The 13,306-nt window shown below is 40.9% G+C and overlaps 1 protein-coding gene across 3 annotated transcripts in view; it reads left to right on the top strand.

The window, feature by feature from the left end:
* The window catches only part of afap1l2 (actin filament associated protein 1-like 2), a 277,116-nt gene that overhangs the window by 151,887 nt on the left and 111,923 nt on the right, over positions 1 to 13,306 (top strand). For all 3 annotated transcript variants that reach the window (XM_073027807.1, XM_073027806.1, XM_073027808.1), the window contains one exon: positions 1,439 to 1,519. In XM_073027807.1, the coding sequence (XP_072883908.1) occupies positions 1,439 to 1,519 (81 nt within the window). The remainder of the gene's footprint in view (positions 1 to 1,438; positions 1,520 to 13,306) is intronic.

Below are 13,306 nucleotides of genomic sequence, written 5' to 3'. Positions count from 1 at the left end.
GCACTCGCCCTCCATATTTCCCTCGATGTTTGAGTCTTCCTCGTTGCTTTAATCAGAGGAATGGAGTTGAGCATCGGCTCATGACCTTTCTTCTCCTCAACATTTGTGTTCATTGCTACCCAAGTTTTCTCAGAAACAGCAAGGCGCTGGATTGTTCAGTCGATCTGCAAATTGGAAATCACAGGTTCTAGCAGTTCCAGAAACACGTTCAAGATGAAAATCTGATGAAAAAGAAGTGAAATAAATGGCTTTGTGATTTATCCAGAAGATGTCAACCGAAGGAGCGTTGTATGCAGGCGCCAGCTTTACACTAGATTGTTTAGCAGACACACCTTTAGAAGAGCATCAAATGGAGTAGGATTCATGAACAAGAAGAAAAATACAAAAACTGTATACATCATGCATATTATTTCCTGGCAATAAAAAACAATCAGCAGCTTCCAATATTTTGCTCCAAATTTCCAATGTGCACTGGAAGAGCAAGATTGTGAGACAAATTCAGAAAAAAATAGTATTTATATTACGGCTTGTGACATCTGTGGGAGATTTCTCGGTAGTTTCACTTCAATTATTTTTTATGTATTGTGAATTTTGTGCAGACAAAATTAGAGATTATATTGCACAATAGTGTTCCGCAACTGAATCCTAGATAAGTGAGTGGTAACGTTGGCTGACAGGTGATTACTTGTCAGCAGTCTCGGGAGTACTTTTGTAAATAGTGTTTTGGGGATCTTCCAATGCTAGTTGTGGAAAGGAGTTTGAACCTGCAATCTCTTAACAGAAAAGAATGCTATCAGTTGATCTCAATGGGAATCAAAAGATCCAGTGGAGACATCAGACGTAAGAGCAGGGTAGGGCTGCTGTGATGACTAGTGCCAGTCTGGTAACTGTGTCATGTCTGTCAAAAGGTCGAGAGGTTACAAATCCTGCCGTTCAAACGTTGCAGGAGGATACTTTTCTGATGAGTTCTATCAGTCTGTCTCCACCTTGATGTTGAAATAGACCACAAATGATAATTATTCTGTTCATGAAATATTTTGTAAGAATGCCCTTTGCATGTTTACAATCTTAATCACGGTACAGACCCTGTTTACTTCCACAGAGCGTAAAATGCTGAAACATATATAAACAAATAATTTGTCTATAGTCTGTTGTAAAGAGTAAGTTAACAGTTCGAATGATATTTTATTTTTCCAGATGCACTTTTTATAGTAGAATTCCATTTATTTTTTAATTTGCTTCTTAAAAAGCCCATTTCCCATCTGAAGTGGAACTAATTTATTGCTTAAATTTGTCTTTTGCTTATTGTTTGCCAGTCTTTGTTAATGTAAAGTTTTTCATAAATTATATTGTACTTCTTTATTGTCCTGTAAATGCTTGCAAGAAAATGAATCTAAAGGTAATATATGGTAATATATACATACTTTGAAAATTACAGCTGGTGAAGAGGAGTATATTTACATGAACAAGGTTCTACTAGAAGAAACAGCAGCAACTGAGAAGAAAGTATTGGAGAAAGGTAGGTGGACCATTGCTAATCGTAATTCACTATGAGAAGGCATATATATTTACAGTTTTCTATTTTTCTTCCATTAGAAAGTTAGCTGAGATGAAAGTACCTTGGGCATTGTGACATTAATGTTAATCTGTGGCTGGATGAGGACCTAAAGAATGTCCTTTGGTGCCGTGGTAACGTAGCGATTAGCACGGTACTGTTACAGCTCAGCGTTCAGAGTTCAATTTTGACATCACCTGTATGTTTTCCCCGAGTGATGCATTAGTTTTTTCTCGGGTGCTCTGGTTTCCTTCCACAGTCCAAAGATGTACCAGTTTGCAGATTAATTTGTCATTATAAATTGCACTGTGATTAGGTTGGGGTTAACTTGAGGTTTTGCTGGGCGGTGCAGATCGATCTGCACTGTACCTCAATACATTGATCTATTGGCTGGATAAGAGCCTAAAACAACTATCAAAGCATAGTACACGGCATATGCAGACCAATAAGAAACAAAATATTGCAAGGTGAAATCATTGAATCAGAATAAGCTGAGCTTTGAGACAATCGTTTCTGCAGGTGTTCAGCACAACACTGTGGGCTGAAGGGCCTGTTCCTGTGCTGTACTGTTCTGTGTTCCAGGATGCTGGGTAAGAGAACCCATATGCATAAAACATTCCACTTGAATGCAAAGCAATACGTGTGAAATGCTGGAGGAACTCAGCATGTGAGGCAGCATCTATGGAAATGAATAACTAGTCAACACTTCTGGCCGAGACCCCCCCCCCCCCCCCACCACCACACACCTTTGGGACTCAAAAGGAAAGGGGAAGATGCTAGAATAAAAAAGGAGTATTTGAATACAAGTTCTCTTAAGAGATTGACTTTTATAAGACCATAAGATACAGGAGCAGAATATGGCCATTTGGCTCATCAAGTCTGCTCTGCCTTTTCATCATGGCTGATCCATTTTTCCTCTCAGCCCCAGTCTCCTGCCTTCACCCCATATAGTTTCATGCTCTGACCAATCAAGAACCTATCAAACTCTGCCTTAAATATGCATAAGAACTTGGCCTCCACAGCTGCCTGTGGCAACGAATTCCACAGATTAACCACTCTCTGCCTAAATAAATTCCTCCACATCTCTGTTTTAAATGGATGCCCCTCTATTCTGAGGCTGTGTCCTAGGATCTTAAACTCTCCCACCACAGGAAACATCCTCTCCACATCCACTCAATCAAGGCCTTTCACCATTCAATAGCTTCAATTAGGTCACCGCTCATTCTTCTGAATTCTAGTGAATACAGGCCCAGAGCCATCAAGCACTCTTTATATGACAAGCCATTCAATCCTGGAATCATTTTCATGAAACTCCTTTGAACCCTCTCCAGTTTTGACACATCCTTTCTAAGTTAAGGAGTCCAAAACTGCTCACAGTATTCCAAGTGAGGCCTCATTGGTGCTTTCTAAAGTCTCAACATTACATCCTTGCTTTTATATTCTAGTCCTCTTGAAATGAATGCTGACATCGCATTTACTTTCCTCACTACAGATTCAACCTGCAAATTAAACTTTGGGGAATCCTGCACAAGGACACCCAAGTCCCTTTGCGCCTCAGTTTTTTGAATTTTCTCTCCATTTAGAAAATATTCAACATTTCTTAGATAGGAACATGGAGCTTGGAAAAATAGAGGGCTATGTGCTGGGGAAATTCTAGGCAGTCTTTAGAGTAGGTTACATGGTCAGCACAACATTGTGTGCTGAAGGGTCTGTAACGTGCTGTAAATTTCTATGTCTATGTTCATTTCTTCTACCAAAGTGCATGGCCATACACTTCCCAACAATATATTCCATCTGCCATTTCTGTGCCCATTTTCCAAATCTGTCTAAGTCCTTCTGTAGCCTCTCTAATTCCTCAAAACTACCAGCCCCTTCTCCTATCATCGTATTGTCCACAAACTTGGCCACAACGCCATCAATTCCATCATCCAAATCATTGACATATAACTTTAAAAAATTGGTCCCACACAGACCCCTGTGGAACACCACTAGTTATGGGCAACCAACCAGAAAAGGCTCACTTTATTCCTACTCTTTGCCTTCTGCCAATCAGTCATTGCTTTATCTATGCTAGCATCTTTCCTGTAACACTATGGGCTTGTAGCTTGTTAAGCAGTCTCATGTGTGGCAACTTGTCAAAGGCCTTTGAAAATTCAACATCAAGCAATTCTTTTTTGTCTATCCTTCAAAGAATTCCAACAGATTTGTCAAGCGAGATTTTCCCTTGAGGAAACCATGCTGACTATGGCCTATTTTATCATGTGCCTCCACGAGCTCCAAAACCACATCCTTAACAATCAGCTGCAACATCTTCCCAACCACTGAGGTCAGACTAAATGGCCTGTAATTTCCTTTCTTCTTCCTGTCTTCCTTGAAGATTGGAGTGACATTTGCAATTTTCCAATATTCTGGAACCATTCCAGAACCTAGTAATTCTTGAAGGATCATTACTAATGCCTCCACAATCTCTCCAGCTACCTCCTTCAGAACCCTGGAGTGTACACCAGCTGGTCCAGGTGACTTACAGTATCTACCTCAGACCTTTCAGTTTCCCAAGAAGCTTCTTTCTAGTAATAGTACCTTCACACACTTAATGACCCTGACACCTGAAACTTCCACCATACTACTGGTGTCTTCCACAGTGAAGACTGATGCAGAATGCTTATTCATTCCATCTGCCTTTTCCTTATCCCCTGTTGCTACCTCTCCAGCATTGTTTTCCAGCGGTCCGATATCCACTCTCACCTCTCTTTTACACTTTATGTATCTGAGGAAACTTTTGGTATCCTATTTAATATCATTGGCTGGTTTACTTTCATATTCCATCTTTACCTTCTTAATGATTTTTTAGTTGCCTTCTGTTGGTTTTTAAAAGCTTCCCAATCCTCTGCCTTCCCACTAATCTTTGCTCTATTTTATGCCCTCTCTTGGGCTTTTATGTTGGCATTGATTTCTCTTGTTAGCCATGGTTTATTATTGCGAGCAGCTAGAGAATGAAATTGAAGCATTGTCACATGTTAAACAAATAACCTCTTCATATACTTCAATAACCTCTTCACATACTGTGAACTGGAGAACGCTAGCAACAGTTTAGACAACTTCCCAGTAGCTGTCTGTGAAGACTTCCTATATTCCCCAGCACCTATAATGATATCCTTTGGGTGGGAAAACTAGCTGGTTATTTTTAATATGGCTGAGAATGCCAATTTTGGAATCAAGTCAACTCTCTAAGGCCAATTAGATACAAAGCCACTCTGCGATCTTCCAGATTCATTAATCGTGGGAACAAATGGCATCTGGGGCTATGGCATTTACTAGGACTGGAATTCTTTCCAAGTGGCTCTGGGTAACACTGCAAGCCAATGGTTTATCTATTTATTTATTGAGGTAATGAGTGGAACAGGGTTAACCTATGAACTGGTACGTCTTTGGACTGTGGGGGGAGACTGGAACACCCAGAGGAAACCCACACAGTCCATGAGGAGGACATACAGACTTCTTACAGTTGGTATTGGATTTGAACTCTGAATTATGACACCCCGAGCTGCACAGTAGTGTAGTGATTAGCATAATGCTTTACAGTACAGGCGACCCAGGTTCGATTCCTGTCGCTGCCTGTAAGGAGTTTGTACGTTCTCCCTGTGACCGTTAGGGTTTCCCCCAGGTACTTGGGTTTCCTCCCACATTCCACAGGCATATGGTTAACTGGTCATTGTAAATTGTCTCATGATTAGACTGGGATTAAATCAGGTGTTGCTGAGCAGCACGGCTCAAAGGGCCAGAAGGGCCTGTTCCGTGTTGTTCTTCAACAAAATTTTAAAAATAATAAAATTATAGTTTCATACTAACCACTATTTAGAGGGACATTGGCCAAATGCATCTCATGAGGTCATCTTGTTTGGCCTGGACAAGCTGGATGAAGAAGCCCACTTCCATGCTCTATAAAGCTATTGCTCTATGAACAACTTATCTTGTTTCTTTACAATCTTTACTGTACCATTTCTTTACAGCACATATAACTGTAAACTTGCTGCTCTACTGAAATTACTTTTCTGAACTCCTAAGGTACTTAGATTCCAAATTATATCCTGAACTCATAAGTTTTCATGCTAAAAATGTATGTTCATTCAGAAATAGCATTTGTTTTTTGTTAATTGGTGTTTTTGTTTGCCGGTCTGTAACAATGCATCCCAGTTTTGATCTTGTCAGTCTACTTAATCAATTAAAGTACATTCTCAACAACTATAAGCTCCAATGGGCAAACAGACTGAATCTCTGGCCTGATTTCTTCTGAGCTCATTCGGAAAGTCCTTAATGGTTTTCTGCTTGTGGAAAGTTCTCAGTTCTGTCAAATCAAAGGGAGTAACTAGGGAAGGTGTAATGTTTTCTCTGGGGTATAGTCCAATTAGGGAATTTCTTGGTTTTGTATTAGCCTTTGTGAACCACTTTGTAGTTCAGTGGAATGTTGTCTTTGCTCCTGATTTAGAGATGTTTATCAAAGCCAAATTTATGATTGTTTCCTTATATTGGCTTTCATCACTTGCTGACACACTTTACTGTGAATAAGAAAGGTGTGCGTTGAAGTCAGACTTCACAATGTAATCACATGTTACGGTACTTCGACGCATGGTTTGAGAGGAAGCAACACTATGGGAACTGGGAATGCAGGTCCTTAATTCATTGAAAGTGGATTATTAATTGTGTTCATGGTCTGCAGAAAGATGGAAATAATGTTGAGAGAGTACAGAGAAAATGTACAAGGATGTTGCCGGGTCTGGAGGACCTGAGTTATAAGGAAAGGTTGAATCAGTTAGAGCTTTATTCCCCAGAACATAAAAGATTGATAGAGATTTGATAGAGGTAAACAAATTTATTGGAAGTATAGATAGAGTATATGCAAGTAGGCTTTTTCTACTGAGATTGGGTGAGAGTACATCTGGAGGTCATGGGTTAAGGGTGAAAGGTTCCCTCTAAGGGGAACATGAGGGGAAACTACTTCACTCGAGAGTGATGAGAGTGTGGAATGAGCTGCCAGCGCAGGTGGGGAATGTGATTTTGATTTCAATGTTCAAGAAAAATTTGGATATACCTGGATGTGGGGGTAGAGAATGGAGGGCTATGGTCCTATTGCATATCAGTGGAACTGTGCAGTTAAACGTTTCAACACGGTCTGTATGGACCAAAGGGACTGTTTCTATCCTATGGTTTTCTATGACTCAATGGCTGTATGTGGGGAAGAGAACAGTTGTGGATTGTGGAACAGTTGCTACATTGCTGAAAGGAAGAGATTCCTTAAAGGTTCAAAGTTTCATTATTATCAATGTATGCATGCAGTATACAACTCTGAGATTCATCTTCTCCAGATAGTCACAAAACAAAGGAAACCATTGAAGTTCAAAGAAAAATATCAACCCCCGCCACAAAACAAACACTTACAAATCACCCCAAATTACATCGTGCAACAAGAGCATCAAAGGGGCCGCGTCATGCAGAAAAATAAATCAGGTGAACCGCAAGAACATCAAACCCAAACCCCACCACCCCGCACAAAAAAACTGACAGATCGCATCAAAATTAAATCACTCAGATGGCAACAAGAAAGAACACAGAATATAACAAACGTAAAAACGAAAGGAGTACAGTCCAATCCATTACTCACTGAACTTCATTAGAGAGACAGAGAGAAGATGTGTGCTGTGGGATCATGGTTTTCAGGGAGGAACAGTATTGAAAGAGCATGGCACTGTAGAATGCTGGTGCTGGAGGGTAAACATCTTACTGAGAAAGTGTTGTGTTAGGGAAACAGATTACTAACAAATGTACTGTCCTCAAGATAGATCCTTTCTAATGGTTGAGTTGGATGCTGAACTTCTTCCAGGAATGAGGTTCAGAATTCTCCTTTATTTTGATACCACTCTTTTAAATCGAGGTTTAAAACTTTTCACTGTCGCTTTTTCCTGCATTTGTTTATTTTTATATGTGATTTTATTCTCTTTATATTGTCTGATATCTGATGTTTGATTTTTCAATCTTGTTTTATGTAAAGCACTTTGGGCAGTATAGGTCAAAGGGCAAAGGGCTGAAAGGACCTATTCTGTGTTATATCTCTAAATAGATAGATAGATAGATAGACAGACTGGCAGACTTCACACCAAAGGACTGCAAGCAAGTAGATTTCTTCCTCAAGGCTATTATTCTGCTGGTTTTGGATTCACAACTTAGCAAAGTTAAATTCAAATGCACTGGTGAATTTTCATTTGAGTTGGACTCCAGGAAGTGTATATGTGGTGATTACATAATCCCACTTTCATTGGCAGAAGAATCCCAGATTTGCGAAGACATCCAACAAGCATATGTTTTGCTGCTGATTAAGAAGTGGTCATATTATGTGGCCACAGTTTCTTCCTTTTGCAGTACTGTTCAAACCAGGCCAACAACCACTTTTTTGCAACTCCGTCATTTTGGTTTGATTGTGTAAAGTGCTTGCTTCAAGAATGACTTGAAATCTTTTGGGAAAAATTCCCTGATGATGACAATGCTCCAGCTGCAGACCCATCCATTTTTATCAGGATAATAAATACTGATATAATTGAGGTGGTTTTGCTTTTTTCAATGGAAAATACTACTGCTTAGGCCAACTCCAATTGTTGCCAAGAATCAAGAAATGAAGAAGCGAAGCAGTCAACTGTCATCTCTGTAGTTGCTGCCAAATGTGTTTCAGGTCTGAAATGAAAGAGAAGGTTGGTATTTTGGGTTTGCTGTAGGATTGTTCACTGAGCCTGGAGGTTAGGTCACAAACATCTTGTCAGCGGTCAAGATGACATCAGCACCCCAAATGGTGACAATACGCTTACGGCCTAACCTTCAGGCTGGGTGAAATACCCTACAAGCAAGTGTTTCACATCGGCTAGGGTGAAATTAGTCTTAAAATGGCAATCTTCTCAAAAAATACTTAACATTACAGCAGCATTTGAAACAGTAGCTTTATATTGAAAATTCAGAGCCCACGAATTTCCTCCCTTTGATATTTTTTAATCCTTACATTACAAACTCCATGCTTCTCCAGTTTGAGGTGCAGGACCAGTCCTCGGGGTCTTGTCTGCTCTGCAGTGGTGCTGTAGGCTGTGAATAAGAGGCTTGAGGATTTGTCTACCCGCACTATACCCACTACACCTAATAAAGTGGTCATTGAGTTGTACGCTTGTGGTCTTCTGCTGCTGTAGCCCATCCACTTCAAAGTTCAATGTGTTGTGTGTTCAGAGATGCTCTTCTGTTGTAACACATGGTTACTTAGTTATTGTCTCCTTCCTGTCAACTTGAATCAGTCTGGTCATTCCCCACTGACCTCTCTCATTAGGCATTTTCACCCACAGAACTGCCCCTCACTGGATGTTTTTCTGTAAACTCTAGAGCGGATGTTCCCAACCTGGGGTACACGGACCCCTCGGTTAATGATGAGGGTCCATGGAATGTAAAAGGGTGGAAACCCCTGCTCTGGAGACTGTCGTGCGTGAAAATCCCAGGAGGTCGGCGGTTTCTGAGATACTCGAACCACACTGTATGTTACCAACGATCATCCTACAGTCAAAGTCACATAGATCACATTTCTTCCCCTTTCTGACATTTGGCCTGAACAACTGAACCTCTTGACCATATCTCTATGCTTTTAATGTATTGATTTGCTGCCACATGATTGGCTGATGAGATATTTGCAGCAACCAGCAGACGTACAGGTATACTTAATAAAGTGTCCGCTGAGTCCCTTTCTCCATGACTGTAGCAATTTATTGCCCAAGATTCCCCCAGATTTACCGAGGCAGCGAGAAGTATAGACAGAGCCCATGCAGATGTAACTCGACTGTTTGACCACTTTCATTTTCTTTCATTACTAACTTCCTTATTTTAACAAGCTTTTCACTACGATTTCTTTTGGCTGGATATGTGATTAGCCAACATTTCTGACTATAAATTCCACAGTGCTTTGTGATAGAGAACTCTGCTCACCCAGTAAGCTTTCCTCCTGAACGTGCGGACTCAGCAGACGCCAATCACATGGAGATGACAGACAGAAACACGGTCCTTGCTTTTTGTTCTGGCCTGTAGTTGAAGAGTAATAATGTTGATGTGTTGATTTCAGTCAGTCCAGACATTCTATTGATTTTCTCACCTCAGTGTTCATTAGTTATTAAAGGTCACTCATTTCTTGGCTCCTGGTTTGAATTAGACACTGACACAGAGCAGATTATGCAAGGAATCTTTTCCGAATGAAATGCGTCTATCACAAAATTGGACTGGGCATTCCCTGTATTGACTTTTGATACATCAGACACATGGGCAGGTGATGTCACCAGATCTCTTATCCTTTACCAACTAATATTTAATCTCCAACATCAAAAGTGAAACAGCTATATGACAATCACAATAAAAAGAACGCAACCTGGGGCACAGTAGGTACTGGTTAGTGCTGTTACAGCTCAGGGCATTAAAGTTCGGAGTTCAGTTCCAGCGTCATCTATAAGTAAAGTTTGTACGTTCCTTCCTCTGGGTCCTCCGGTTTCCTCCCACAGACCAAAGATGTCAGTTAGTAGATTAATTTGTCATTGTAAGTTGTCATGTGATTAGCACCTACTTCCTTACTACCCGTTACACCACTGGCATTTAGGGCAACAACGAAGGTCTTCCATCTCTGCTGGTGTCCAAGGCTTCCTTCATTATGTCAGTAACTTCCTCTCAGTTTTCACTACTGTCAGTCATGCAAGTGCCAGCTGGAGACTCAGGAATACCGTTGCACTCAAATGTGGAAGAATTCTCCATTGCTGTTTCTGTAACAGTTTTGTTCTACCAGACAGGGTTGTTAGCCCTGAGCTGAACCTCCGAGCCTGGATGACCAGTAGGTCACTCATAGTCTGGCCTCTACCCTTTGACCTGTTTGGCACGTGTGTCCCTACCAAGAGCCAAAGACCAGACTCCAGCCAAGATACAAACAAATGAAAATGTGTGTTTGGTGGAAATCCAAGCCACACACACAAAATGCTGAAGGAACTCAGCATCCATGAAAAAGATTACAGTCGACATTTTGGGCCTTCTTTTCCACAGATGGTGCCTGGCCTGCTGAGCTCCTCCAGCATTTTGTGTGTGTTCCAGCCAATATAGCCCTCTAGTTCACTGGGGCACACGAGCCTCCAAACCACAAGGTGGTGGCCCTCTTGGAGGTCCTACGAGAGTTAAAATCGGTGGGTTGCTGGGCCCGGTGGCCCGGTGGCCTGCTCTTCGTTGTATCTCTAAATAAATTAATTAAATAGAACTGCTGAAGCCTTCTGGTGAGTTGTGAATTGAAGGTTGTCCATTCCTGTATCGCATGCAGTATCTAGCTGCTTTAGTTTGCAGTATTCAGGATATTGCAAATTGGCCCAGCAAAGGTAACAACCGGTTTCTTTTACTGAGCTCAGTGCAAATGTTGTGATCTTGTGGCTACAAATCGCACTGCGATTCGGAGTGGTGTTGCTTCAGGGGACACGATCACATGGGGGAAGCTCTGTCCCCTGCCCCTCATATTTATCCCTATCTCCATGGCAACCTTTTATACAGCAGATGTGTGCGGTCCTCTAAGGCCTGACAATTTTTCCAGTGATAAGTGTATGGCCGCATGTTCACTGACAGGATTTACAAGCGTCGGGGAGGAGGCAGTGTGCCTAGTGTCACTTTATGGACATATAATCAATATATATTTATGCGATATATATTTGCTATCTTATGTATTTATAAGTTGTTCTTTATCTTGTTTAGTTCCTGTGTGCTACATTGGGTCCAGAGTAATAATTACCTCATTCTCCTTTACACTTTTGTACTGAAAGTAACATTAAAGAATCTTGAATCTTATTTTTTACTTAACGATACAGCTCTTCCGGCCCTTCGTGCTGTACCCCTTCAGCAACCTCACAACCCCAATTAACCCTAACCTAATCATAGGACAATTTACAATGATCGATTCACTTACCCTATACATCTTTGGACTACAGGACCTAGATATAAAAGTATGTGAATGGCATACGTCATGACACTACCACGTCGGAAAGGCGCGCCTTGCTAAAAGATAAAATGAAGTTTATACGTATCTCTCAGTCTCCCTTGCTTTAAGTTTTAGAGTTACGAAATGTAACAATCAGCTCCAGATAACAGTTGCTAGGAGCCACAAAACCAGCTTCCTCGCAGCAAAAAAAAGCTGAATTGTTGCCGCCAAAGTCTTAGCAACCAGTTAGTTGAATGGGTGGCTCTGTGAGTTAACACTTTGTCTGGTCACCTTTGCGAAATGGCTTCAGAGCAAGTGCTAATTGGCTGAAAGAAGTTCTGCACTGTATGTGGGTCACAAAGGTCCTACATGAAATGAGTTTGGTCTTTGTCAAGTTTGACTCCTGCCGAGTGTTGGCCAGTACCCGAAAACTGGCACCAAGCTTGTGGAAAAAGAGCAAGCATGGATGGTGTGGGAAATGGAAACATCATACTGATGCAATGGAAAATAACAGTGCTTTGGATGTTTGGACAAAGATGCATTGTTGGGAATGGATCAAGTGAGTTTCACAATGAATAACCGTACCTGACCCTGGAATACTGGGTGCTCGCACAAAGGAAATCTTTCCATTTTAAAGCACTGACATCCTTTCTTTGATTTCCAGAGTATTTAGAAAAAATTATTACTGCATTTGGAACAGAATTCCGTTTATGCATTAAAGTTAAACTGAGTTTCATTTCAATGTCCATGACTCATACCCTGGCCTCATAATCTCTACTGAGTATCTATGAAAGAATGTACCTATGGATTCACTTTCAAGGACTCTTAATCTCATGTTCTCGATATTTATTTCTTATTTATTTATATATTTTTTCTTTCTTTTTGTATTCTGGGTTTGAAAGGCTTATCATATGAGGAGTGGTTGATGGCTCTGGGCCTGTACTCACTGGAATTCAGAAGAATTATGGTGGGTGGTGGAGGGATCTCACTGTAATCTATTGAATGTTGAAAGACCTTAATAGAGTGGAGATGGAGATGATGTTTCCTATGGTGGAGGAGTATAAGACCAGAGGACGCAGCCTTAGAATAGAGGGACGTCCATTTAGAATGGAGATGAGGAATTTCTTCAGCCAGAGAGTGGTGAATCTGTGGAATTCACAGGTGGCTCTAGAAGCCATGTATTTACGTATATTTAAGGCATAGTTTGATAGATTCTTGATTAGTCAGGGCATGAAGAGATACAGGGAGAAGGCAGGAAATTGTGACTGAGAGGGAAATGGAACAGCCATGATGAAATGGCAGGGAAGACTCGATGGGCCAAATTGCCTTTTTCTGCTCCTGTATCTTATAGTTTTATGGTCTTACAGTATTTGCAGAGTTTGTTGCCTTTTGCACATTGGTGGTTTGTCTGTCCTGTTGGGTGTGGTCTTTCATTGATTTTATTCTGTTTGCTATGTTTACTCTGAATTCCCACAAGAAAATGAATCTCAGGAATGTATATAGTGATATATATGTACAGACAGACATACTTTATTGATCCCAAGGGAAATTGGGTTTCGTTACAGTCGCACCAACCAAGAATAGTGTAGAATATAGCAATATAAAACCATAAATAATTAAATAATAATAAGTTAATCATGCCATGTGGAAATAAGTCCAGGACCAGCCTATTGGCTCAGGGTGTCTGACACTCCGAGGGAGGAGTTGTAAAGTTTGATGGCTCAGTGTTGCATTTCAGTGGA

This window comes from Hemitrygon akajei, chromosome 23 (genome assembly GCF_048418815.1).
Source record: "Hemitrygon akajei chromosome 23, sHemAka1.3, whole genome shotgun sequence".
NCBI classification, from domain to species: Eukaryota; Metazoa; Chordata; class Chondrichthyes; order Myliobatiformes; family Dasyatidae; genus Hemitrygon; species Hemitrygon akajei.
The sequence above is the reverse complement of the archived record's forward strand: the minus strand, read 5'-3'. Positions and strand labels throughout refer to the sequence as shown.